Source organism: Anguilla anguilla, chromosome 14 (genome assembly GCF_013347855.1).
Source record: "Anguilla anguilla isolate fAngAng1 chromosome 14, fAngAng1.pri, whole genome shotgun sequence".
Taxonomy (NCBI): Eukaryota; Metazoa; Chordata; class Actinopteri; order Anguilliformes; family Anguillidae; genus Anguilla; species Anguilla anguilla.
Window position 1 is genome coordinate 28,123,849 of NC_049214.1, and position 27,535 is coordinate 28,151,383.

The 27,535-nt window shown below is 44.3% G+C and overlaps 4 protein-coding genes across 4 annotated transcripts; 3 read left to right on the top strand and 1 right to left on the bottom strand.

Annotated features, from left to right (window-relative positions):
• The first annotated feature begins 700 nt into the window (after positions 1-700).
• On the top strand, positions 701-9,735 carry rnf185 (ring finger protein 185). The gene is made up of 7 exons (XM_035390730.1): positions 701-863; positions 3,669-3,863; positions 5,287-5,305; positions 5,638-5,750; positions 5,970-6,024; positions 7,015-7,132; positions 7,682-9,735. The coding sequence occupies exons 2-7, from the start codon at positions 3,709-3,711 to the stop codon at positions 7,777-7,779; spliced, it is 558 nt and encodes a 185-aa protein (XP_035246621.1). The 5' UTR covers positions 701-863; positions 3,669-3,708; the 3' UTR covers positions 7,780-9,735.
• Positions 9,351-13,094, bottom strand: LOC118212624. The gene is made up of 2 exons (XM_035390729.1): positions 12,875-13,094; positions 9,351-11,036 (listed from the first exon to the last, which is right to left on the bottom strand). The coding sequence occupies exons 1-2, from the start codon at positions 13,002-13,004 to the stop codon at positions 10,420-10,422; spliced, it is 747 nt and encodes a 248-aa protein (XP_035246620.1). The 5' UTR covers positions 13,005-13,094; the 3' UTR covers positions 9,351-10,419.
• Positions 13,095-16,827: 3,733 nt separating this feature from the next.
• LOC118213028 (homeobox protein goosecoid-2) lies at positions 16,828-17,915 on the top strand. Its single transcript, XM_035391622.1, has 3 exons — positions 16,828-17,074; positions 17,479-17,723; positions 17,814-17,915. Exons 1-3 carry the CDS (start codon positions 16,828-16,830, stop codon positions 17,913-17,915), a joined length of 594 nt encoding a protein of 197 aa, XP_035247513.1.
• Positions 17,916-18,009: 94 nt separating this feature from the next.
• Positions 18,010-26,919, top strand: ess2 (ess-2 splicing factor homolog). The gene is made up of 10 exons (XM_035392274.1): positions 18,010-18,585; positions 20,631-20,799; positions 21,894-21,986; positions 22,185-22,348; positions 22,911-23,028; positions 23,613-23,746; positions 24,281-24,383; positions 24,872-24,981; positions 25,467-25,582; positions 26,022-26,919. Exons 1-10 carry the CDS (start codon positions 18,442-18,444, stop codon positions 26,293-26,295), a joined length of 1,425 nt encoding a protein of 474 aa, XP_035248165.1. The 5' UTR covers positions 18,010-18,441; the 3' UTR covers positions 26,296-26,919.
• Positions 26,920-27,535: the final 616 nt, after the last annotated feature.

Genomic DNA, 27,535 nt, shown 5'->3' on the forward strand with positions numbered 1-27,535 from the left:
AATAGTCATTTAGACCTATGGAAAGTGTATCCCATCTAATGCACTGTCCCATATTACCAAATGTTTTTTTTTAAACCAGTCTAGAGTCAGTGTACACAAAACACTATGTCACCTTGGAAAATGGTATTTTCCTTTGTAGGTGGTAGGGAAACATCTTGAGAGCTGAGACATGACGATCTGCATGGCGACCTCATCCGCTTGTTCCTAGATCCCTGCGACTCATAAATTCCACCGTATCTTGTACAAATCCAGTTCATCGAAACTGTCACGAAGCACCGTGTCTTTTTTTCTCAAGGTTCACGACTTTACTTTAGAAGGAATCGACTTTACCAGTCACTTCATATCGAAGATTTCTTGTCATAGCGTCCACTACTGTCTATGCGGTTTGTTCATAAATTTCACCAGCTTAGCAAAATAGTAGATTTGACGGAGACATATGGATCTGGTTCGCAAACTGCGTAGGGTTCTAATAGGCTAAAAACTAGCACAGCGACGCTGTGTGGTAATGTTCACTTTCCACGGTCATAGCAGTTCACAGTGGATTCGGGGTTCCACTTCGTTTATAATCGTGCATCATATCACTAAATTGTACTTTTGTTGTACGGTAGCGTTTACTGTTCCGTTTTCTGGTACTTACTACTGCGACACTACCTTACGCAACTGCCACCCGCCCGAGTTCATGGAGATAGCACGGACATGTACGTCACTCTCTGTTGGCTTCCGGCTGGCTGCTATGCTGTTGCAATCGGATGAAAACCATGATGAAAACCCAGTAGTATCCGGAGAGACTTGGTTAGAAAAGTCTAGCTGTCGGTAAAAGGAACATAACATCTGTCCAAGTCTTGTTGGATGTTACTGTCAAGGTAGGTCTTACATTTTGCCTTTTATTTTAATAATAATATTAGCTAGATATTGTGAAATTGCGATCCATTGTGTTCACAGTAAGCTAGCGAGCGATGGCTAGCAAACTGCTCAGGTATGTAGCACGCTATTTAGTTTGCTAACTGGCTTACTGACGATATAAGTCATACGCAGGTATTTTGCTCGTCGATCGGGACAAATGGAACAAGTAGCCAGCTACATCCGATGGCGACTAACTTACTGAGCTAAATTAGCTAATGTTACATGTCCATGTACCTTAGCTGACTAGCTAACATTTAACCCTTAAAGAGTAGGTTTTTTGGAATGATTTTCAAAATTCGAAATCCGTGTTCTAGAACTCCATTGCTTTAATTGCTAGTAGTAGGGAGGGCAAAACGAAGCTTTAGAATGTCGCCAGCAGTGTATGCGCGTGAGCTTGACAATACATTTCTCACAGAAAAGGTCGTTTGTTACCTTTTTTTAGTTCATTACAGTGGTGATAGAAGTTACTAGAATTAAGTGGTACTGTGCTGTTAGCCTTTATTGATCTCTGTACAAGGTTAATGTGAAGTACCTAGCACAATCTGACAGTACTAACCCATAAAAATATACTTTGAATGGTACTTGGTCAATCGAACGGTAAATGTGAAAAACATTCGATTATAGTCAGCGGCACCGAAATTTTCTGTCACACCCTCGATAAACAGCAAAAGTCCCAGTAGAAGACTGAATTAAATCTTTAAAAGTTATATATTTTCTGAAAGCTTATCGATTCCGCTTGGCCGTAGTGAGTGAAACTAGGCGATCTGAGCATATAGTCGCTATGTAAATTACGTCAGAAGGATTCAGCCTTGTTGTTTGCTACCTAAACTTCACAGCACACTCAAATCCCTTAGCATGCTTGTAGCATGAAGTGTCTACTTTCAAAATCCATTTAAACCATTCACAAATGACTTGGGACTTTGAAGTTATAAGTCGGGATGTATCAAGTGTCCAGTGAAAATACTGACCTGGCTCTCAGTCAGAATTCTGAGAGAACCAACTGCCATAAATGACCGCGTAAAATCAACCAGTAAGAGTTATTATGATGTCACTCGTTCAGAACCCCATAAATGTAAACAGTCGAATGTTCAGTGAAATCTATCGGTTTTCGGTGCCGTCGGAGTCCCGATCTTATCATTGATGGAATTTTGGGAAAGTGCGAGCTAAAAGGCCACAAAACAGCCAATATATCACATTAATATTCCATATATGTACGATCGCTGTTCACAATACGTTAATTTAAGGCTAAACTGGTATTTTAATCACAATACTTATGCTAATTTCCGGAAATAAATTTTTCGATTGTCCTCCCTACTAGTAGTGATTGTTACTTCAGCATGTTCAATCAAGAACATTATAATTATATGTGTGATATTTTAACATATCGTACTTTCGCTGTCCAGATCCATTACCGTACTACCCATTAGTTGTACTTATCTTGAGCTTTGCAGCGATTGCGTATCTGCAAGCTGGTTGTTCAGTTCTGTAATACGGTATTATGCTACAATCTGTTCGGCCAGTCAGCGACCGACATACGATGTAACTTAGCTCGCTAGCTCCTGTTACGTTATATTGGCTACCGTTTAGCTAATAGCTAATAGTGTTGTTCGCAATTGGTTTATGGAGTTTGTTTTCACAGTAGCCTGTTCATGGTATGTGGTATGTGGTGTAACTTGCACGTCCCTAGCACACTGCGCCCTAAAACATGTATGGGACGGGTTCCCTTCTCCCTAATCCTAAACGATTTATCTTAATCATACTTGCCAACCATGGGGCCTTCCAAACCGGGGAGGGGGAGGGGGGAAGGGGGTCATACCCCCGAAGTTTCGGCGACTTCCTTTCTTGCATTCTGATGATTTTAAGTATTGACATCACAAAATATTAATCACCAAAATCACCAAAAAGTTTAAACCAAAATCCAGTTTAAGAATGGTCTTTCAAATTTTACAATCCAACTTAATATACAGTTAAAATACAGTGAATTGTGCAGTGGTCTTGTCATTGGCTGTATGGTGTGCGATAACAAACTTGTAACCGCACACATGGCAAGTAGTTCAGGTCAAATGGTCTGATCACCTTTCTATATTACTACGCTGCTTACATTATTATAGCTATCTGGCGATAGTTTCTGTCCAGTTTGGTTATACTGTATGTGCCATATTTTTTATTAAATTTAGCAAGTGTACTTTAGTCACCCAAGATCAAATTGAATTTTAATACGAAGTTAGCACAATGTTTGCTTGCTGCTTGACTTGAATGAGTGTGTTGCTAGGACATATCCAGAGTTTGGACTATTTTCTGAAATCATGAGATATGCTAATGTTTCCATAGCATTGTAGCCGTCAGACATTCGGGACAGGAGCTCTCTTCATGTATGTGTAACCTTGGAGACGACACTGTGTAGCTGTATAGTTGTCCAGGTGGAAATGGTGGAATTTTTGAGCCATGGGGCTTAAATGCCTCACAGAAGGGTTATGATGACCAAAAAGAAAAAAAAAGTGAAAATTTGTCATAAAATTGGATAACTTCAGGAGAATTGGGAGGGTTGGGAAGTATCATCTTATTACTCTAAAGATGTAAAAACTTGCTTGCTGGTTAAACATACAACCAACTGTTTTCATGGATTGACTGTCAGTTAAGGAGTCACTAGTTTATCACTGGCTGATACGCAGCTCTTGGGTATATGAAGCACGCGCGGGTTATGGTGCTGGGGTGTACCGTGTGTGCCAGAGCCGTTTGCTAATCTACAGTTTTTTCCTGCGCAGGGGAGAATTCTTGCCCTCAGCCCGCGCGTAGTGGTTGGAAATGGCCAACGCGGCCCCGCCGGCCGACACCGCCGGCCCCGCCGTCGGCGGCACGACCGCGGGCGAGGGAGGCAGCCAGGACAGCACCTTCGAGTGCAACATCTGCCTGGACACCGCCAAGGACGCGGTCATCAGCCTGTGCGGTCATCTCTTCTGGTATGCTCGAGCTCCCGCATACACCAGCGCGAGCGCAACTTGCAACTTATTGTACGGCTATGAAGAAGTGGTGCGATGCTTTTTAGTTTTTCACCCAATATATAATCTGGGAGAAAGGCGCATATTACAGGAAGTCATAATTTTGTTTTTCTTGATGAGCACATGCCACTATCCATGGCAGCTTTAGACATTTTAACAGCTGGGTCTATACTGTTTACATGTTACACATTTTAACAGCTTGGTCAATACCATTTACATATTACACATTTTTTACTGCTGGATCTATACCGTTTATATATTACGCATTTTAACAGCTGGGCCTGTAGTGAAGCTGCTGAGCCTTGTAATCAAACCTGCACCCATTGCCGGAACCCCACCAGGCACAATCTATATATATCACAGGACACACAGATACTTACAGCACTGAGCTCTGTCATGGCTGGGGCTCATTTGTATTGTGTGGAGATTCCCTTTGCAGTAAACGCTATTAAAAGTTCCTAATTGTTCCACAGCTGGGGTAATGAGACCTCTCGCCCTTGCTGTTTGAACCTTTAATTGCTGAGGTTGTTTATTCAGCATGTGTTTTCAATGAAAAGTACATAAATGACGAGATGAAGCACTTGATAATAAGAGGTTCATTTGCTTTTTTTTTTTTTTTTTGCTTTTTTTAAAAAAAAATTTTTTTTACCTTGGACAAGATATGGCCCTGCATTCAAATCCGAAACTGACCTGTATTTGCTAGAACATTTTTGAAAAGTTAGCTTTTTTTTGCTAGAAGCATGCAGCCATTTTGGAACAAGCTAGGTTGTGAGGTCATGTGATGGATTTGTCTCAGCTGCTCGAGCTACTGCTACTGCTCCTGACATTCAAGGAGCTTATGGCCTAGGTGGACAAAACGGAGCAGAAAACCTAAGGGGAGTCCTGTTGTATCGTATGAGCTGAGACAAACCATTAATATGACTTCATGACTTAGCTTGTTCCAAGATGGCTGCGCACTAGTGAGGAAAAAAAGCTGATTTAGTTTATTTCTCTAGCAAATACTGGTCAGTTTCAGATTTGAATGCAGTGCTTCATCTGCCCTTTATAAATGTTCAGTATGGAAATTACTGTATACAAACCAACATGTACATCATGTTGCTTATTAACAAAAACAAATTTACTGGTATGGTCTGGTGGTGATTTTTCACACTGTTAGATACAATACAAATACCACTCCGCCAGCTAATTCGGTATCATATCAGTTTCTTTTCTGCTCACGTACAGGGAAGATTCCCCTCAGGTGATTACTAGAAGCTGTGACATCACCTGTAAGGGTGTCTGTGCCCTGCACTGATTGAGCGTTCTGCGTGTAAAACACTAATTGCTTATTTCCCATCCTTTTTCCTCTCCTGCTCATGGTTTCCTGGACCCCCCCCCCCTCCAGCTGGCCCTGTTTGCACCAGGTGAGTCTCACCAATGTGTCATTTCATCACCCGGGCCCTGCCTCTGGGACTCCACCCACCTCCCCAAACCTCGGCCTGCCAGTCATGTCATGGCTGTTTTGAGAATGTCACTGACAGAGGTGGTAGCTTCCACCACTAAGATTGCTCAGGTAGCACTTTTTAGAGCATTGAAACAAACATTAGTAGATTGTATCACTTGTGTATATCTGCTTAAGATACAAATCACAGGATTACACAACAGTGGGGTGTGTGGTTTGTGGGTGGTTGATTGTTTGAGTGGTTTAAAGAGGTTTTGGTTGGTCAAAGCCTGACCGCGGTTGTGACTCTTGCAGTGGTTGGAGACGAGGCCGAACAGGCAGGTGTGTCCGGTGTGCAAAGCCGGGATCAGCAGAGACAAAGTCATCCCCCTCTATGGCAGGGGCAGCACTGGGCAGCAGGACCCACGGTGAGTGCGTGCGTGCGTGCGTGCGTGCGTGCGCGTGCGTGTGTGTGTGTGTGTGTGTGTGTGTCTGGGCGTATGTGTGCGTGTCTGTGTCTGTCTGTCTGTGCACATGCATGTGTGTTTGTCTGTGCGTGTGCGCTCGTGTGTCTGTCTGTGCGCGCACGTGTGTGTGTGTCTGTGCATGTGTCAATTGGCCTCACGTTTGTTGTCTTTGGGCTGCAGGGAGAGAACACCCCCTCGACCCCAGGGCCAGAGGCCAGAGCCGGAGAACAGAGGGGTGAGTACTGCAGCTGTCTCGTGATTACACGACCTTTCCCACCTCCCGCGGACCCGCGACCTCGCCTAAAATTAGCCCCGGCCCAGTTTTGAGCACAGTAGACAGGCCAGTTTTGGGGTAAATGTCGAAGGACAGGGTGTGGTTTATACGCCTGTTAATCGGATCCTGAACTGAACGCTTTTTCTGTGCCAGCGCGTATGGCTGTACAGTGCGACTCCTTGGAAGCAGCGTGCAACGCTGGCGCCGGTGTTGCGCTCGTGTGTCTGATGAAAGCGTTACGTGAGGCCACCGGCAGCGTAATTCATTAGGAGACGAGCCGCTCCCTCTGGACCTCGTTAGACGCCATCCCCCGCGGGCCCGAGCCACAGCCCGCTGTAACTGACACTCTGTGTCTTTGATTGCATCAGATGTGCTTGTCGCTGTCTTTCTTTTTTTCCGTCTCCGTCTCTGTCCTTCTCTCTCCCTCTCGAATATCGCCTGTCCATTTTTCTGTTTGTGTGATTCTCTCTGGGAAATATAGTGCAGACGAACGCTGAGTCTGTGGGCTGTGTTGGGTGTTTGTGTACCCAGTCCAAGGGATTACCACAGCAGAGCTCTCTTTGATTGTAGTCTGACTGTATCAGATTGCAGTTTGACTGTATCAGATTGTAGTTTGACTGTATCAGATTGTAGTTTGACTGTATCAGATTGTAGTCTGACTGTATCAGATTGTAGTTTGACTGTATCAAATTGTAGTCTGACCGTATCAGATTGTAGTTTGACTCTTTCACATTGTAGTTTTACTGTATCACATTGTAGTTTGACTATCAGATTGCAGTTTGACTGTATCAGATTGTAGTCTGACTGTATCAGATTGTAGTTTTACTGTATCACATTGTTGTTTGGCTGTATGAGAGCAGTTTGACTGGATCCATGTTCAGTTTGTATTCGTGTTCAGTTTGGATGAAGCTTGCTTATAACCCTGCCGTTTCCCTTTCTTGTGCGTTTTAGGGGTTCCAGGGTTTGGGCTTCGGCGATGGAGGGTTCCAGATGTCATTTGGAATCGGGGCTTTTCCGTTTGGAATTTTCGCCACGGCGTTCAACATCAATGACGGGAGACCGCCGCCAGGTACAGCGCCCCAGGGAATTATGGGTTGTACTGGGACACAAAGCTGGCGAGCAGAGTGACTGTCTCCCACCGCGTCCCTGTACTGGAGCGGGCAGCCAGCCAATGCAAACTGAGAGCAAATGCACTAGGAACTCCCCCCTCTCGCTGCTTTGCAACTAAAATGGGAGGAGTGTCCTGCTGTGAAAAGGCAGGAATAACAATAATGTCTCTGGAGACTCGGTACTGCGGGTAAAGTATGAGTAACACACAAGCAATGTGTGAGTAATTTCATACCAGTGAGTAGCATACGAGTTAGTGTGTAAGTAACATGGACGGTGTGGGAGTAATGTGGACGTAGCACGTGTTTAAAGTGCATGTACGAGTAGCGTTCAGGTAGCGTGCGAGTTGTGTCAGTAATATGCAAGTTACGTTTGGGTAGTGTAGCATATGAGTAAAATGTGAGTAGTGAGTAATGGGCAAGTACCGTGTAAGTACTGTGCATGTAGCATGAGTAATGTACGAGTCCCGTGTGAGTAATGCCGGCGTGTGTGTATGTATGTTCCTCTGCAGCTGTCCCCGGGACACCCCAGCACGTAGACGAGCAGTTCCTGTCCCGCCTCTTCCTGTTTGTGGCGCTGGTCATCATGTTCTGGTTGCTCATCGCCTAGACGACTAACGGAGCCGGGAACCAGGACACACGGACACGGACGCAAAAGAAGGAGCATCTTTCCTTTTCTCAGAAAGCGGAAAGGTGGAAGATCATTTGCAGAGATTCAAGGAGCGGTCCTCGTTTCTGTCCCTTTCTGTTTTTTTTTGTTTTTGTTTTATCGGCTGATGCATGAAATGATGAAACGTGACTGCGACTATACCGTGATTTAAAAACGGCAACGAGCCGCCGCTCCCCCGGGGGTGCAGAAGGGCCCTTTGGAGCAGCGTATCTGCGCGGTACGGAGTCACCTCGCACGCGGAGTCAAAGCCCTGTTGTTTTTGTTCCTGTCGACGGTGCTTTTATTGGAAAGTGAAGCCGGTTTGTGAAACGGGATGTTGCTTTTGAGCCCTAATGGCTCCTAATCAAACGCGTTTAATAAACACGGCCTCCTGCCGTCCCCTAAGAGGCATCACATGGGGCCTCTGAGCCAGTCAGAGGCCAGCATACCGCGTACTGAGAAACGCAGCTGTTGTCTCTCTCTCTCCCTTTTAGTCTGTCCCAGAGCTGGCCAGAATCAGAAACTTTCACCCTGTAAAATTATTGCAGATTATGAAAAAGAAACATTAATTTCACCGATAATAATAATAAAATCTTGATTATAATCTGTACATTTTATTAATGACATTTAGTTGAAATTTTTTCTGGAATCCATGTCTATTTTCAAATTGTAATGCCATCTAGAGTTGCTGTATTTCAGATGCATGTTTGACCCAGGTCTGGTTGAGTAACCAGTGCCGTTTTTCATCTTAAAGGGGGTTTGGACCTAATTTGATGACTGTAATCTCCGGGCACCATAAGGGTGTGTTCTTTCATGTTTGAAGGGGAATTCTGGTAACAAAAATTCTGTGATTACTTTATTTTAATCAAGGTCCACTCTAGAGTCCCCTGTTCTAACAGGTTTTAAGATTTTTGTCCTCAGGGTCCAGAGGACACACTGAGAATTTGGCTGTGTATAAATACTTAGCTTGGGATCACTACCAGATTTAGGTGAAATACGTATTTGTTTTGGATTCAAATACTTTTGTACGCTTTACTGATCTTGTCTGGTGTATTGGAACCAATTAAATACTCCCAGAAAGTGCACACTTCTGGTCATATTGCCAGGCTCAGTTACACCAGGCAAGATCAATAGAGCACAGAAAAGTATTTGAATCCAAAACAAATACGTATTTCACCCAGGTCTGATCACTACCCTTATTTGTTTTTATTGCCAGAGTTCTCCTTTATAATGAAAAGGTTATATCTCAAGCATCTTAAAAGTTCAGTTCCGGTTTTTGGAGAGATTTTTTATTTTTTCAATAAAAGCTGCAATGCAACAGGAGGGCCAGCAGTGGCCAGTGTTTCCCCCATGAGTAGAGCCCTGTAAAACCATAAGTACTGTGGGGAATAGACAGGCTGTATTGTATCTTATTTAATTATTATATAAACAATGCTCATTAATTTTCTTTATTTTATTTGCCAAGTTTTTTGTGATCAGATTAACAGTATTTCCTCCACTAATACCTATGCAATGTCTTTTTCCCCCTTCTCTCTAAACCAGTTTGTTCTTTGGATCATTGATAGTACTGTGCTGCACAATTAAAATGTTTTAATTTTAAAACTGCTAATTTCAGTGAAAGTGCGATCTTTGTAATTGGTGTAAATGAGGAGTACACAGGTATGAAGATGATAAACCAGAAGTGATTGTGTCCAAGTTCCAAGCAGATTGGTGACCTGTAGCTGTTCAATGGTGGTTGTGTGAGTGAACGATTCAGCTCCTGTACAAACAAATTTCACAACCTGATGACTAAAACGGCTTTCTACTTGACTTAGAAATAAATCTGCGTGGGGAGGTTGTATTTGGTTATCTTAGGAGCCATTTAATTAAACCTGTTATTGCTCTCTCGAGTGAATACATTTTCTTTGAATGTCTCTACGCTGCAGTCCTGTGGTTTTGTGACTCTCTTTCAGATGTGGGCTGTCGGCTTCGGTGTGCTCTCCCTGGAGCACCACAGCTACCACACACCCACAACACAACGCATTCATAATATATCACACGTCTGCGTTTTACAGTAGAGTAGGACCGTATGAATCAGCATTGTGAGTATGTAGGCCCCAGGTGGAATCATTTTCTCCAGCTGTATGACATTAAGTTGGTAATAAAGCAAATTCTAAAGCTAAAGTTTTCAGCAGGATAAAGCAGCACCGCCAAAACAGCCAGACACCTTTCTCATGAAAAAAATGAGGCTGTGGGTACATGACCAGAGACAAGCAGCAGGCATGACTCCAAACGTGTGACTTTTTTTTTTTGTATATTGGTGCCCAACGTGGGGCTGGACACGTCCAACTCCTATCCTAATTTGGAATGTCAAACTATCCACAAGTGAAACATTTAACCAGCTACTGGACAGACCCTGCAGTCTGGAGTCGGCACAAAAAAGGCATCGAATCAACATTATTCCAGATAATTACACAACATAGGAACTTTTATTGTGTATTCCAAAAACATAACAAAATACTCAACTCTAGGGGATAGGCGACTGAACATAAACTACTCTGTGTGTATGTGTGCGTGTGTGGTGTTAGTGGTTGTGTTTTGTGAGTGTGTGTGTGTGTCCTCTCACATGAACTCCACCTCGAACATGATCTGCTGCATTCTGATTTTGGCCTGGCAGCGTTTCTGGGGGCTGAGTCTCTTCATGGCCGGAGCCAGGCTGAGGAGGAAGAGTTCATCTTCGTCGGTCAGCAGGTCTCCGCTGTCCGACCGCTTCCTCTTCCTGTAGGCGTTTCTGGCCACGGGGCCCGAGGAGGATTGGGCGGGGGCGAGGGTGAGGGTGGAGCCGGGGGCGGAGCCCGGCATGGGCAGGGTCAGGGAGCGCGGCGGGGGTATGGGCGTGAGCTGGGTCACCAGGGCCAGCTGGGTGAGCTGGGCCAGCTGGGGCACGGGCACGGGCACGGGCTCCAGTTTGGGCGCCCGTCGCGGCTCCAGTTTGGCCGGCAGGTTTAGGCGGCGCTTGTCATCGCCCTCGTCGGAGGTGGCGCTGTAGTCCTGTCCCTCCGCCCGGTCTCCCGCCCGCCGCTGCCTGTCCCTCACGAACGGCTTCAGGAACTCCAGAAAGTGCTGGAAGCGCCACTGCTTGTGAGTGGCTCGGCCAGCCCCGCCCCGGGTCCGGTCCACCTTAATCTCCTTTATGTACCGGTCCCGCAGGTTCTTCCACTTCCTCTTGGCCTCGTCCGCTGAGCCCCCCCATGCACAGGAAACAGAATCGTTGACAGAAACGTGAGACAACAGCCCAGCAGCACCACGGCATTGCAGACAGCCCTCTACAATTAGCACTGCAAGGCTCAGGATAACCATCAGATAACCCTCAGGCCTCTGCATAACAATAATCATCATCATCATGACAAGATAATAATAATCATCACCACCAATTTAATTTGTGTAGCACCTTTCTGAAACCAGTCAATGGGAGTCAGTTAGTAAAATACATGGTCAAATTCATGATGCCAGTGCATTTGCTATCATTGAGAGCCAATGGATGATAGCAGCATTTTAAAAGCGACACAGGAGAGTCGGTGTAAAACTCGACAGATTACATCTGGTTGGCTGGTAACCACAGTACAGTAGTGAGCTCAACGACCCACCACTCCTTTTCTGTGCGTCAGTTTAGCCACATACTGTCACCTGTATGTAGGCCTATGCCTCATTCATGAATTACTTGCTTCACTCAACAGAAGTGCAGTTAACAAAATGTCTTTGTAGGCACATTTATTTTATAACAATTTACTGAAAGAAACGATTTTGTTGATTGTCTGTGCCAGATATATGTGAACTACATTTCACCGATGGCAATGATAAATATAACATGATAAAATGCCATTCATGTTAGAAGCATTAATAGGTCATTTTCAGCTCGCAAGATCACATTTTGGTATCTAGCAGATTTTATCAAGAATAACTTCAACAGATTGCATTTTTAAAAAACATAATCCATTTAGACTGCCAGGTATTTCACAAAAGAACAATTCAGGTTAAGAACCTCACCCAAAGGACAAAAGCAGTACCCCAGCCGGGATTCAAACCCGCAATCTATCAGCTATAAGCCCATTTCCCCTTACCATACACAACCACACACTGAACCCCTCCTGTGAGACCCATTAGGTTTGCTGGTTTTTGTTCCAACCATAATTTGCAACCTCTGAATTGTAATGAGCTATCAATTGTTCTTATTTATTCCCTTAGGACTACAATGTCAGAAATAGCCAAGGATAAAGGACCCATATTTACGTTCTAGAAATATTAAGTCATATCAACAAACGCATTAATATGCTCCATGGTAACTTCCATAGATAGGTTACTTTTTTAAACTCTTGAAATTATAGACTGAGAAGGGAAATCAGTGGGGTTGTAATTGCTGAATGTGGACACCTGGTCACTGAAATTAACCCATGAATAAAATGAAGAGTTTGCAGACAATGCAAATGGTAATGATCCAATTCTGCATTGCATTATACTTTATGACTAAATGTGTTTGACAAAAAATCTTTTTTAGCAACTTTAACTGCTAGATTGGTTAGCTGTAACAAAAACCAGTTTACACAGTCGGTCAACAGGACCGAATTTGAACGCCCCTATTATGCTACAAATCTTCAGAAACCAGCCTACCCGTTTAATTGAATTTTTCAGCATTTTTGGTTTGGTTCAATTAATATAGGCAGGGTGGGTATCAGCCCCAATACTAAAGGTTGTTTGTGTCAAGAAGTCCAGCCAATATCACCTACTCTTCGGTGTAAAGGCGGGACTTCTTTATTTTGCTGCTTACACCCCTCCGAGAGTGGTAGCAACAGCGCGTCTTCTCATCTCGCGCATGTGCGCTAATTTCCAACACAAAATAAGCGTTACCACCGCTGCCAATGAACAATACCGCCGATCAATAGATAGTTAAATAATATAAATGCCGCGTATATTAAATAGATAAACAAATAGCTAAAAAACTAAATGTCACACAAAATTAGCGGACTGAAAGGAGCTAGCTGGCTAGTTAAAAATCCGTCTCATAGCTAAGCATACTAACCGGACAGCCCCACTAAAGCGCCGATCTTCCGCCAAGCATCTGCTTTCCTGTCAAGGTTACGATATATTGGGAGCGTAGAATTATAAAGCTCTGGGTATTCGTAGACCGCGAGGATCAACTTCTCATCCATTTTTCTTAAAGAAGGCAACTTTCCACTTTCCTCTTGTGTGACTGTTTGCGCGTCGCTACGTCACAAAGCGGCGCCGTGGAGGCTGCGTTTTGAGGGCACGTGTTGCCGCCCCCACTCCCTCCCACAGCGCGTTGCCGCGTTCCCGGCATCTGTGCCGAGCACAACTCCCGGTCCTGGCGGGTGCTGCTTTTTGTTCCAACCAATTAGCTTAGTTTTAGTTTTCAGACAGCTATATGAACTATGCTGCTTCATTCATTTACTTGAGCGCTATCTTTAGGAGACACTCGCAGTCTGCAACTGGCACTGGTGCTTATTATGTCTGATCAAGATATGACTGAGCTCATTAAATAATTACGAGAAGTCACCTCAATATTCTGAAACAGATCAGCCCTTGTTGTGCATCCCTGATTCAAAGCATACATCCAAATATGCACAAAAATGGTTCACTGACCTCAGAATCAAGCTTTTGCAAAGGCTGTCCCAGTCCCCTGACCTAAACCCAACTGAAAACCTGTGAGGTGAGCTGAAGAGGAGAGTCAATGAGCAGGGACCAAAGTCTCAGAAGGATCTGGAGAAATTCTAATTAATTATAAGTCTACTGAGCCTTTAAGATCTCAGTCAATATGGTTCAACCGAGAGGCCAGTGTCTCTGGGCACCTTATTGAAGAAAAAGTAATTCAGGCTCACGGACTATAGGATGTAGTCCATACAAACATTTTCATGAAATTCATAAGAACCAAATTTGGCTAAATTATAGCCCATCATCTCACCAATGGCGATCGGTAGGGAAGTTTGCCAAGTTTGGCTTAACCTGGTACTGGTATTAGTACACTTCATTATTTAGGGTGCCCTACTTCATTTCCCAGGTGGATTAGCAATGGGATTAATATATTTTGATGATGTAATTTGATGGGGCTAAATTGTTTCTCTGCATTCCAGGGTACTTATCAGTCAGATCTGAGTGTGGATAGTCAGCAGATAACTGATTTCGACTGATATTCTCTTGTCACTTTGGCTATTTATTATTTTGGCTGCACCATGCTTCTGCTGATTCAGTGTTTGATATTATTTTAGTTGCTCAGTCTCTTTGTTTGTAAATTGTACATTTCCTTTGTGTACTGATTTCTCCACTCTCAAATCAGCGGATCATTATATAAGTGTCAACCTATTGTTGTTTTGTGTGCCCGTGCAGATGAATTGCAGACTGTGCAGCATGTATTAGATGCATGCATGTGCAGTGTACCTGGCAGATACTGAAGCACTCAGTTGCGTCTTTTTTTTTGTTTCACACTCTGTCCATGTTTACTTTCCTTCCTCTCCATGTGTTTCCATGTGTTTGGAAAACAAATTGCTTTTATGAGGGTCACAAAGAGCCACTAATTGTATGAATAGTCCGATGATTGTGAACACCTATAGGGACCCGATGAGATTGTAACTGAAGTTTAAATTCCTGTGATTTACTTGCTTTCGAGAAATTGGTGACCTTAGTCATAACGGCATCCATACACTGCAACCCACCAAATGTATTTATTGTTTTCCATTTTAGTTTCTGGTCAGGAAAATTAAATGCAACTTGAATAAATCTGCAAACAAATTTGGGCATGTTTGGTTATGTTCATGTGTATTTGATTATTCTACTTCTATTCTACGATTATTCTACATTCACACACACATGCACTTACATATATTCACAGGACAACACATATACACATGCTGAAATGAAAGTGCAGAAATACAGACAACTACACAGTCACAGTACAGACAGGAAGGCATAGTCTGTTTACTGTAAATATTACAGACATAAATATCTTTATACTCACTTGTGTTTATCAATCATTAGACTAAATGACACTGTGAAATATGTGTGGCCCAGTTTGTTAATGTGCATGTCTCTTGGGCCCACTCACCCCTGCTGGCAGGGGTCTGATCCTCAGCCATGGCAGTTTCTGACCTATGATCCCTTCTCTATCTGTTATCCTCCCCTCTCTGCTCTCTAACTACTACGTTTTTCTGTTAAAATGTTGTCCGCATGTTGGATGGATGTATGTATTTTTTGTATAGGTCATGCAGCATCATACAGAGCTGTTGTTACTCTAGATGGAAAGAGCTCAGACTGCTGTGATTTACCAGAGCCATACATGGTGGTCTCCCAGAGGACCGGGCACTGCAGCCCCTCAGAGACGGAAGGATGGACCCTGTTTCTGTGGCTGTTTCTCCTCCATCCTGGGGATTTTACGCCTTCACACCTCAAATATGCTTTTCAATAAGAACAGCTGAGAGGATTACCTCATATTAATCCCCTGTAATGGATTTACCACCGTTTGAACCTACACAGACAAGATAAGCCCTGTGCCTTTGAAACTCACAAAGACTGGTGATAACATCTTCTCAGCCTTAAAAACTATACGTCAACAATCTGCTGGCTATTAAATCTCAGTGAATGGGACAAGGACATGTTTATTGTTATCTGTTTTCTCAACCCCTTTATCTGTAGAGCTTAAGATAGATTTTGAAAATCCATTAATTCTTTGATAAAAAAGCGGTGTATTACCTCATATGAAATCAAAGGATTTGATGAAGAATAAATACAATCTGAAATGGCGTTAGCTTGCAGTAGCCAGGTCTGAGGGTATGAGAAGGTGAGAAGTCTGACAGAATGACTGCACTTCGTTGATAAGGACCTTGTGTCTCAAGTTTCACAATTAAAGTCTCCCCACACACACACACACACACACACACACTTGCTCTCTCATTCTCTCTCTCACACACATACACACACGCACACACACAGCAAGACTGTCTCCCAACACATCACTTCCAAAGGAAACACATGGCTGGAGGCATGCAGCTGTGTTGCTGTACAAGGTGCTTTCCTATGTATTTTCTATTTTTATTTATTTTTTGCTTTTAACCACAAACCTGTGTTTTCCCCTATACCAGCCATTGTTAGTCAGGCATATAAAATGTCTGTGAATATATATAATACCCCTCATTGCCAAATGAAAACATACAGTACAGTAGAACTTGGAATAACATCAAAAACCTCTGAAAGTGAACTGTCCCTTTTAACCATGTGGGTAATTGCTTCATGACAAGTTTGTGCTGAAACTGCAAAATAAAAACAAGCGTTTTAGAATGTGCCGTAGCAACGAGGGGGAAAGGCGCCGGTGAGAGAGAGCTGATCGTTTTCGGCTCGCGAATGAGAGCGGACCAAAACCTAATCCCTCCCTCCCAAACGAGCGACTGCCATGCGCCGATAAACCCACTGTGTAAACCCAGCCAGCACCTGAAAATCACCAGGGTTCATCCCCAAGTCCACCCCTCTAATACCGCGCAATCTTTCCCTCTCTAAAACCACCACAATGAGGATCTTAGCACTCCCCTACCCTCATTTAGGAGAGCGAAATCAGATTTCCTTTTTGGAAAAGCAATGAGGCGAGATTAGTCCAATCTCACATCCTCTCTAACCCCTCCACAAAACCACCCAGATTAGCTGGAATTTACTTTCAACCTCTTTATATTTTTCCAGACTATAGGGGGATTATCATTTTTTTTCCATCTTTACTTATAAGAAGCCCGGAGCTGGCTGTTTGAGTAAGAACGGGACGTGGACGTGGAGCGAGGATGGGTCCGGCCTCGTGCTGAGCGCCGGTGCAGTGCCAGAGGTAACAGCACGCCGTGCTCGGTGGTGAATTCCCTCCACAGGAAATCACGTTCTGCCGCGGGTCACACTGCTCTGCCGGGATCCAGTTTTGGAGGTTTTTTTAGTTTTTGTTGTTGTTGTTGTTGTTCTTGTGAGGGAGCGAACAGGACAGAAGAGGTCATGGAAGAAAGGAGTCAGACAGAGAGGAGGAAGTTCTCCTTCAGCATCGAAGACATCCTGGGCGGGTTCCCACAGACCGGGGGGCTGAGGGAGGATGCTGGGGGGGAGTCTCATGCTGAGGTGCCCTTGGAGGCTCTCCCACCGGTGACCCCGACAGATGCCCTGGACCCGCCCTGTCTGTGCTGCTGCTACTGCTTGCGTTGTGGGGACCCCCTCAAGCCAGATATAGCACCTCCACCTGCCTCAGGTGAGTCACAAACTTTCCTTTCATCTCACATTCCTTTCCCCAACTCCCTACGCTGTGTTTCTGTCTTGTGTTTCGATGTTGGACCGAAATCTGTTTTTCTAGCCACTTATGTTTGACAGTAAATTTTCAGTCAGTTGGTTTGTCTTTGTTTTGTGTAGCACAATGTGTAAAAATCAACTTTGAGATCATTGGGATTAATGAAGCGAAAAGTGGTCTATTGAAAATGAGATTATTTAATACAATCAACAATTATACATTTTATCTCACCATCAATATAAAAATCTATTTTTTATTTAAGTACTGGGATATTATGGGAAAGATTATCTTGTTGTGAATATATAGTTCTGGCTACCCTATGCATTCATTTTTTATTGGTATTCTTTCGTTCGTTCTTTCTTTTTCAGCCAGTCGGTATTTGTGGTGCGGTGGGCTGTTCCCCGATTCGCCTGGGCCGGGGGAGACTCACGGCAGCCACACCGAAGAATTCCTTTTCAACCAGATCCAGAGGCGCACCCGACGTCACCGCACCATCTTCACGGAGGAGCAGTTGCACGCGCTGGAGGAGCTGTTCCTCCAGAACCAGTACCCTGATGTCACAGCGCGAGAGCAGCTTGCCCTCCGTACCCATCTGCGCGAGGAGAGAGTGGAGGTAAAGAGCTTCAGAACATTTTCTCTGATTTATAATGTCCCTATACGTTAGAAAAGAAAATTTAAAGCCCAAATTGCCATTCCCCTTTAGGTATGGTTTAAGAACCGCAGGGCCAAGTGGAGACGACAGAAGAGGATTGCACTTGGCGTGGGCGATTTGGGATGCTGGAAAGTTCTGGAAAATACAGACTGAAACCTCTAGGCTACATGAGATTTGTCTACGGAAATAACTGAATAATATGATTAAAACATTGTTATAATTGCATTTATTACAGATAATCCTTAATGATACTACACGCATTCAACGGAAAGTGTAGTATTATATCGAACAAACAAGAATATCGATTTCTCGATTTCACCGTTCGAGGTGTTAACTGTATGACTGCAAGTCCCACACACCCCTCCTTTTCCGCTGCCCAATTTCCGTTTTGCGTCACTGACTGCGAAACATTTACGTTTACCATCTCGAGGTTCCGGACGTCTGCGCAGAAAAACAACTGAAAATAAGGTGTACGATTGTTTGTTTTTGGTTGAATTTATGTTGTGATGTAGGAAGACATTCTTTTAAATCTGTGTATTTATATAATAGTTAACACCAGTAATTGTTTTCTTTTTCAAAGTCGCGACCGTGAAATAAATACTGGAATAATAAACGCCCTGTTAGCTAGCTAACACGCTAGCGTGGTCTAACCAGAGTAGCCTAGGACTACATCGCAACAATGCAGGCTATCAAAAATACCCCCACGGTGTCTGGGCCGCTTGTTACAGCCAGATCTGACACTGCACTCGAACTACACAAGCCACCGAATGAAGATGTAAAAACGACTAAAAGAAAGATCCTCGACGAAGAAACTTATATTGAGGTGAGTTGGCTACAGCTTCATATGCTCCTGCTCACAAACAGTAGCAACAACTACACTCCACTAGCGTAGCATAATATTATCCGCCGCTACGCAGTTTCTCCAGTGGGTTTTTATCACAATATTACAAGATTCTAGACTGCCGTTTAAAATGTCCTTATGGAACCGTTTTATAGCTATTGTAGGTATTACAGTTCTGATATCTTTTGCTACAGTCACTAAGAATAAATACGTCAGAGAACTCCACCAGACCGCGAACAACAGTTTCATATTTTTCAAAAAAAAGAAACAGTTTCATATTTCGGTTCAGTTTCCTTTATTTCCAGCTTTTGGTTGTTAATTTATTGGTAAATATTGCATTGTGACTTGCTTCACACCTGATCACATCTGCAAAATATAGTACACAAAGTACAAATGTTTTTCTGATACAATTAAATCTTGTTTAAAATTTAAAATTTGCACTAATTTCGTGTACATAGCATTGCAATGCTTTTTGTTACGTGATAAGAACGTTGAACATTTGTGTTAAAAGACAGTGTAGTTTGCAATTACTTTTTGCGGGACAAGGGTGCTTGATGCTGCTTTCCAGCTTGTTTAACGGATGGTATCATTCACAGTTTTTATGTACACAATCAAATCATTTTCAGGTAAAGAAAGATTTTGGTTTGGATGTCGAAGTTGCACTATTTTTCTACCCGTAACAATACCACAGAAATGTAATATTTTACGTTAAAATGTAGATAGTACTACATTTGTTTGATGGCTATCATTTTTCCACTTGTACAAAAAGCACTTTATTTTTTTATATTAGATGCCCATATTTTTTGTGGCAGATGTTCCGTTTGCCTAAATACTTTGTTGCTGTTTTTTTCTGAAACAAGGAGACCCTCCTGTTTACAAGTCACTTTTCAACTGTACTAAAATAAAACAACAGTAATAAATGACATGACATTGAGTTCAGTCTTCCCTTTCCTTTATTTCAACACAAGAAACAAAACAAATAGTAGATTCCATTCAATTTATATTTTCTTACTTCATGCAAGTTTTTCCACCCTTTTCATGAAATAAAGATTTCTTTTAGCAGAAATTAAATTAATTTAAAGTATGTTTTCATATTTGGTTAATATATTGTGTGAATGTCATGCCCGGTCATGTATTCAGGGGCTAGTTCTTGGTCATTCGTGTCCACCTCTTCATCTGACAAATTTAACAAAAAAGGTGACTGCAGCTCTTGCCCTCTGCTCTCACACTAGTTATGTGATATACAGCTAGCAGCTACTGCATCATTCGTTGTCTTGACATAGTGATCGTTTCTCATGAGAACAACCTTTTACACTGTCAACCTGTAACACTGTCATCCCTTTAGTCTGCCAAAAGCCCACTGTACACACATTCTGGCTCTACTCAGTCTGCAGTAATTTCAGCTGCTGCTCTCTGAAGTGTCACACGTGTGTCGACGGGCATGAGCTGGTGGGGTTCACTTCAGTTCCAGCTGCCCTTTCTCTGCTTCTCATTGGCTCTCAATAGCGTAACCAAATGACAAACACATCCGCAGATGTCATCTTGAATAAAATTACCCATAATCCATTGTTACAATGGCAGCATCTGAGTTCTTAAAGAGCAGTGGTTTGAACAAGTGAACAAGTGGTTCAAACCACTGAGATCTCATCAGTGCTTACTTAAGTGGACCGCAAAGAGAGCTGAGCCCTCTTACTCTCTGAAAACAAAAAGGACCAAGTTGATTTGCAGCTACCTCACCTGAAAAAAATTGAATTTTGTTTGAATAAACAAAAAGTTTGTATATGTGAAAACACCCTAAATGGAAATTTAAGATTGTATGCCCACACTTTCTCTCCATCACTCTGTTTTGGAACCATGAGATTATATTTACTGTCTTCATTTTGATGCACCCACAATTTCACAACATGATTCTCAGTGTCTTTAAGTGATCTGTGAGATAGGATATTTTTGGGTAATCAGTGAAAGCATGTTCAGCCTTTGCCTGTGTGCGTGTGAGCTTACTGTGTTCTGTGTGTCATTGTGCTCAGAGTTTAGAGAAGATCATTCAGAGGGATTTCTTCCCGGACGTGACCAAGCTTCGGGCGCAGAAGGACTACCTGGAGGCGGAGGAGAACGGAGACCTGGAGAAGATGAGGGAGATCGCCATAAAATATGGCTCCTCCCTCAGCAAGTCCACCCCGCGCTCCACCGCGCCCTGTGAGTAGCGGGTTCTTGCGCGCATCATCGGGGGGGGGCGGGGGCGGGGGCCGGGGCCGGGGACAAAGGTGCAAGGCACCCTGTCGTGTTCCCTGGTTTTATTAGGGGGCCAAGTGGCACAGTCACTGGAACACTGTTGTGTTCCTTGGTATTAGTTAGGCTTCGTTCTGCCATTTTTTTTTACTCTGGCAAAACCACGGTAGTAAGTATTCAAACTGAATATAACGTGTCGCTTGTAAGCATTGCCATCAGTCATTGCAAGTGCTTAATTAGTGCCAATTACTTTATCCACTTAGATGATTGATGTGCTGCAGATGGGGTAATTGTTTGAGTAGTGCCTCGAAGAGGCTATTGCGACCTCTAAGTGGTAGAGGACTGAATTGCCATGCAAGAAATCGAGGATGGCCCTACTAATTATATAAATTTACCTATATTGTAATCATATAGGTATGTCACTTTTAATTTGAACACAGACATTTAGAATGAATTAACAATTAACATTGTTTGTTTGCAGATATGCTGGCATTGGCCTTAGACTTCCACCTTGTGGCTGTTTTGTAGAAATGCACTTATAAAAATGCATTTTTAATAAAATTAGTGATTCTGTTGCTCGCTGAATAGTCAGTATATCTTGACTATGGCTATTTTTGTCACTGAAGTCGTGGGTTTCATGTATTCCATGATTTTTGCCATTTTTTAGACAGTTTTGTATGGTAACTGTCAGGGTCTGAAATGGGTGGGGGTCCTTGGATCAGAAAAGGTTGAAAGCCTCCTGGCCTGGCTGTGTTGATGTGAATTAGATGTGACTGATGCAGTTCTGTGTTGATGTGGTTTAGATGAGACACTGATCCAGTTCTGTGTAGATGTGGTTTAGATGTGACTGATCCAGTTCTGTTTAGATGTGGTTTCGATGTGACTGATCCAGTTCTTTGTTGATGTGGTTTAGATGAGACTGATCCAGTTCTGTGTTGATGTGGTTTAGATGAGACACTGATCCAGTTCTGTGTTGATGTGTTTAGATGAGACACTGATCCAGTTCTGTGTTGATGTGGTTTAGATGTGACACTGATCCAATTCTGTGTTGATGTGTTTAGATGTGACTCCGGCTACGTTTGAAACCCCTGAGGGTCGCCCGGGTTCTCCTACTTCCATGCATGGGAAGCTGAAAGCGAGGAGTGGGGAGGAAGGTAAATCTGCTACACACACACACACACACACATGCACATGCACTCACACGCAAACACAGATTCATGAAACCCCACTGCTGAACCATGACATCGCTAATCTGTTATTAGGCTCAGAATCTGCATGTTTGTTCCTGGAAAGGCATGGGACATTGCAGTCTGCGGGTTCAGCCCTGATTAGGCTTGTCCTGTTGTTTGTAGGGAAAGGAGAGGAGGAAGAGAAGCCCCTCCCTTCCCTGGATAAGTTCCTGGCTAAAACCACCAGTGAGGACAACGCTTCGTTTGAGCAGATAATGGAGCTCGCTGATGACAAGGAGAAAGTCAGACATGCCTGGCTGTACGAGGCGGAGGCAGAATACAATCAGGTACTGCGCACTTCCGTATACATATACACACACAGGCATGCACGCACACACAGACACATGTACACACACACATACCTACGCATGTACACACATATGTGCACACAAACACATACTACACTCGCGCACGCTCATACACACACACACACACACACACACACGCATGTATGCACACAGTGCACAGGTTATTGCAGTGTGCAGATTAGCATAGTATGCAGCTTTGTGTTGTGTACAGGGCAGCACAGTGTACAAGTTAGCACATTGTGCAGATCAGTATAGTGTACAAGTTAGCTTGTGCAGATTAGTGTAGTGTGCAAATTAACACATTGTGCAGAATTCCTAAAACTACAACCTTAGCTGCAGTGACGTGAGACTCTGTACTGTACAGCTATAATAATTTACTGAAAGACCTTTAACGAGACAGGCTTATTCCAACTGCTGGTTTTAAATGTGTAATTGATGACACAGTGACTAAAGTGTGCTCCTGCTTTACCATTTTGATTGACTCTGTTTTATGTGTGCAGGTTAGCAGTGTGAAGAGTAACTGTGTGATCTGTTCCTGCAGCGGCACCAGGAGCTGATGGCCCTGCCGTCCTCTGAGCAGCAGGCCCTGGAGGCGGGGAAGGCTGGAGTCGAGACCTGGGAGTACAAGGCAAAGAATGCCCTGATGTACTACCCTGAGGGTGAGTGTGTCCCTGTACTACCCTGAGGGTGAGTGTACTCCTGTACTACCCTGAGGGTGAGTGTGTCCCTGTACTACCCTGAGGGTGAGTGTGTCCCTGTACTACCCTGAGGGTGAGTGTGTCCCTGTACTACCCTGAGGGTGAGTGTGTCCCTGTACTATCCTGAGGGTGATTGTGACCCTGTACTACCCTGAGGGTGAGTGTCTCCCTGTACTACCCTGAGGGTGAGTGTCTCCCTGTACTACCCTGAGGGTGAGTGTGTCCCTGTACTACCCTGAGGGTGAGTGTGTCCCTGTACTACCCTGAGGGTGAGTGTGTCCCTGTACTACCCTGAGGGTGAGTGTACTCCTGTACTACCCTGAGGGTGAGTGTGACCCTGTACTACCCTGAGGGTGAGTGTGTCCCTGTACTACCCTGAGGGTGAGTGTACTCCTGTACTACCCTGAGGGTGAGTGTGACCCTGTACTACCCTGAGGGTGAGTGTGACCCTGTACTACCCTGAGGGTGAGTGTACTCGTGTACTACAGTGTTAGAATGGTGGCAGATTGTAATGGGGCATGGTCTCTGTGTGATTTTAACTGAAGGTGTGAAAGACGAGGAGGCGGTGTTTAAGAAGCCGCGGGACGTGCTTCATAAGAACACACGTTTCCAAGGAGACCCTTTCAGCAAAGCCCTCAACAAGTCTCAGCTTCAGCAGGCAGCAGCCCTCAATGCACAGGTAAGCACATTTTACACAGGTTAGCACACTTTACACAGGGAAACACACTACACACAGGTAAGCATACATTGCACAGTAAGCACACTTTACACAGGGAAACGCACTACACACAGGTAAGCATACATTGCACAGTAAGCACACTTTACACAGGGAAACGCACTACACACAGGTAAGCATACATTGCACAGTAAGCACACTTTACACAGGGAAACGCACTACACACAGGTAAGCATACATTGCACAGTAAGCACACTTTACACAGGGAAACGCACTACACACAGGTAAGCATACATTGCACAATAAGCACACTTTACACAGGGAAACGCACTACACACAGGTAAGCATACATTGCACAGTAAGCACACTTTACACAGGGAAATGCACTACACACAGGTAAGCATACATTGCACAGTAAACACACTTCACAAAGGTGAATACAGCCCATACAGGTAAACATACCTCACACACAGGTAATCACACCCTTACACAGGTGAACAAACCTCTCACAGGTGAACGTTCTTCTCTGTCTTTCAGTTTAAACAGGGGAAAGTGGGTCCAGATGGGAAAGAGCTGACTGCACACGATTCCCCCAAAGTTAATGGATACGGGTTCGAGGGAACCCCCTCTCCTGCTCCCGGTAAGCACCTCTGCCAGCCTCTCACAGGGTGAATGCGTCAGTGTCTTGAGATTCTGGGGCCTTGGACCCACACACATGCAGTCTCTCTCTCTCTCTCTCTCTCTCTCTCTCTCTCTCTCTCTCTCTCTCTCTCTCTCTCTCTCTCTCTCTCTCTCTCTCTCTCTGTCTCTCTCTCTCTATCTGTCTCTCTCTCTCTCTCTCTCTCTCTCTCACACACACACACACACACACACACACAGGATTAGGGGTTATGTGTATGTTTGTAGAGAACTGGGCTTGCAGCACTAAATACTGTAGGTTCAGTTCCCAGGAGGGGCAGCAGCACTGAGCAAAGCCCTCAATCTGAACTGCTTCAGTAAAACATCCAGCTTATCCGGCTGTATGAATGGATTGCATATAAGAGAATGTAAGCTGTCGTAGTCACACTGGATTACAGCATCTGTTAAAGGCCTAAAATGGACATTTTAAAACGGCTCTGTGTCCCCCAGGTGTGGCGGAGTCGCCCCTGATGACGTGGGGTGAAATCGAGAGCACCCCGTTCCGTCTGGACGGCTCGGACTCGCCCTACACGGAACGCAGCCACGGCCCCTCCTTCAAGGTGATCTTTATTTTCAGGGAGGTGCCTGGCCGCCCCCATCCCATAAGGGGGCCATACTCTCTCAGTCACCTCTCTTGTGCGCTCTGGCACCCCAGTGATCGAATGAGCTCCTCAGAACAGGAAGGAGAGCAGAGACACCGCCCTTTGTCCACTCCAGACTGATGACATGCCTGTTTGCACCTTAGCTGAACTAGCGCTGAATATCATGGCTTTACTAGCCTGTCCTATGCTACAGCTCAGACTGTACTAGCAATCCCATTTGCTACTTGCTAAATCCTCAATCTTCCACTTTCTCTTAATACTATATTGCAGGTTTATGCATTTACTATTATTGGTTGTGGTGGTGATGACTTCACCACCACAACCAATAATAATAAGCATCGAAGCATCATCTCTGCTTGTTGGCTAAACCTGTATATATATATATATATTATATGCATTTTTTTAAGTGGCTCTGTGTGTGTGTGTGTGTGTGTGTGTGGCAGATTCCCGAGCCAGGCCGCAGAGAGAGGTTGGGTCTGAAAATGGCCAATGAGGCAGCGGCCAAAAACCGTGCCAAGAAACAAGAGGCGCTACGCAAGGTCACCGAGAACCTGGCCAGGTGAGTCGCAATACCTGCGTGTTACCTGTGAACCTGGTCAGGTTGCATTTCTGCGCGTTACCTGTAACTGTATGTTCAGGTAGCATTTCTGTGATCAGTCTTCAAATATATTCACACAGGTGACCAGTTCACTTCAGTCTCCATGCCTTTGCTGCTTACGTGATAAGTGTGCTGGGAATGAATGCTCATCCATGTTAAGGCCTAATGCTAAATATAAATATAAAATATATGTAATATAAATACATATAAATTTATAATAAAATAATGAAATATAATGTATATAAGCACCTGAACTATATTTAGACTTTTGTAATGTCTTCTTCCTTCAAGCCTTAATAGCAATCATTTATTTTTAAAAACTTTGCTTTGCAGTAGGATATTTGTTAATTGTACTTATAAATATATGTCACTGATACTGACCCCCCCCCCCTTTCCACAGTCTGACCCCCAAGGGCCTAAGCCCCGCCCTTACCCCCGCCCTGCAGAAGATGGTGAACCGCTCTTCCAGCAAGTACACGGACAAAGCGCTGAGGGCCAGCTACACCCCCTCCCCTGCCCACGGAGGCTCCAAAACGCCGCTCGGGGGGGTCAGCACGCCCACGGGCACCCCCACACCCCGCTCCGCCGGGACCCCCGTGTCCCAGGACCCCGCCTCCATCACGGACGACCTCCTGCAGCTGCCCAAACGCCGCAAGGCTGCCGATTTCTTCTGAACCCCCCCCCGATATCCAGCACCCCCCTTTACCTGCTGCCAGGCCTCTCCGAGCACTTCCTGTTTGGGGGGGGCTCTTATTTTCACGTTCTGCGGCTTTCTGTACATGCGCGTGCGTGTGTACGCACGTGTGCACGGGACAAGTACACATAGTGTTATAAAAACAGAAACCTGAATACGTACACACACACGCAAACACAGACTCATGGACATGTGGAAAGTTTGAGGGCCTGAGGAAAGGGGGCGACACTGCCGGTGGACCGCGACTGCTGACCTGATTGTGCAGATCTACCCCGTATGCGCAGCTCTGCGTGTGCGACATGGACCTGACTGCACTGTTAGGGAAACAGCACAGACTGTGTTACAGCTTACTTTGAAGACTGCGTTTTGGAGCTGTGATATGTATCCCAAGGGAGAAACCACCTCAACCCAGCAGACGCTGCTGGGTCCTGTGGTTCAACAGGATTGCCAGGATTATGTTAAAGAATTGAGACCTTTTGTACAGCAACTATGTGGTGTTTGTTTGATTTTTGTTTCACTGATGAAACACATTGGGCCTAATTCACAAAACGTGTACGATCACATTTGATCGTAAAGTGTGTTTCCAAGAACATTTCGGAATTCATCATTTCTTTCTTATCTGTATTTGTTCATGGCTGTTTTCTTATGATAATCACATGAACAGGATTACACATAAAATGTTCTGCATTCATCATCTCATACACCTGGGATATGCACAAAAACAGGTCAGCACATGTGTTATGAATCCCATATTGGTTTTTCCTAGGAACATTTTTAAGAACAAAATTTTTGTGAATGAGGCCTGATGTCCTTAAAATGATCCACATAGAAGAATATTAAAGTCTGTAATATTTTTCCAAAAGTCTCTTGCTTTTTTCCCGCCTGTGCTTCCAGCAAGTTCTCCACAGTTCTGCGTCTCATAAGGCTGGGCACTGATGATTGGGCTGTCCAATCCATTTAGTGTATATCTGTTGATCTGTGCAGCACCTGAACCAAAGCATCTTCTGGGCTCAGATTGTGTGTCAAGATGCACAGGTATTGTATAACTGATGTGAGTCGCCTGAGCTGAAAAGATCTCCTGTCTTACAACCTTCAGCGTCAGTTAAACACAGATCCTAGGGTCAGCACAACATAATTTCTTCCCAGACTACTTAGGCAACAGGACCCAGGGTACCGGGTGTCATCAATCGGAGCTAAGTCTGTTCCTGTCAGAGCTAGCT

What these genes read in the sequence shown, in the direction of transcription:
- LOC118213028 (XM_035391622.1), top strand. Translation starts at nt 16,828, where the DNA reads ATGGAAGAAAGGAGTCAGACAGAGAGGAGGAAGTTCTCCTTCAGCATC. An exon ending in AGCACCTCCACCTGCCTCAG is followed by an intron (nt 17,075 to 17,478) that starts GTGAGTCACAAA and finishes TTTCTTTTTCAG; the next exon opens with CCAGTCGGTATTTGTGGTGC. An exon ending in TGCGCGAGGAGAGAGTGGAG is followed by an intron (nt 17,724 to 17,813) that starts GTAAAGAGCTTC and finishes ATTCCCCTTTAG; the next exon opens with GTATGGTTTAAGAACCGCAG.
- rnf185 (XM_035390730.1), top strand. Translation starts at nt 3,709, where the DNA reads ATGGCCAACGCGGCCCCGCCGGCCGACACCGCCGGCCCCGCCGTCGGC. An exon ending in ACTGGGCAGCAGGACCCACG is followed by an intron (nt 5,751 to 5,969) that starts GTGAGTGCGTGC and finishes TTTGGGCTGCAG; the next exon opens with GGAGAGAACACCCCCTCGAC. An exon ending in CAGAGCCGGAGAACAGAGGG is followed by an intron (nt 6,025 to 7,014) that starts GTGAGTACTGCA and finishes TGTGCGTTTTAG; the next exon opens with GGGTTCCAGGGTTTGGGCTT.
- ess2 (XM_035392274.1), top strand. Translation starts at nt 18,442, where the DNA reads ATGCAGGCTATCAAAAATACCCCCACGGTGTCTGGGCCGCTTGTTACA. An exon ending in CGGAGGCAGAATACAATCAG is followed by an intron (nt 22,349 to 22,910) that starts GTACTGCGCACT and finishes CTGTTCCTGCAG; the next exon opens with CGGCACCAGGAGCTGATGGC. An exon ending in CAGCAGCCCTCAATGCACAG is followed by an intron (nt 23,747 to 24,280) that starts GTAAGCACATTT and finishes TCTGTCTTTCAG; the next exon opens with TTTAAACAGGGGAAAGTGGG.
- LOC118212624 (XM_035390729.1), bottom strand. Translation starts at nt 13,004, where the DNA reads ATGGATGAGAAGTTGATCCTCGCGGTCTACGAATACCCAGAGCTTTAT. An exon ending in CGCTTTAGTGGGGCTGTCCG is followed by an intron (nt 11,037 to 12,874) that starts GTTAGTATGCTT and finishes GGGGGGGCTCAG; the next exon opens with CGGACGAGGCCAAGAGGAAG.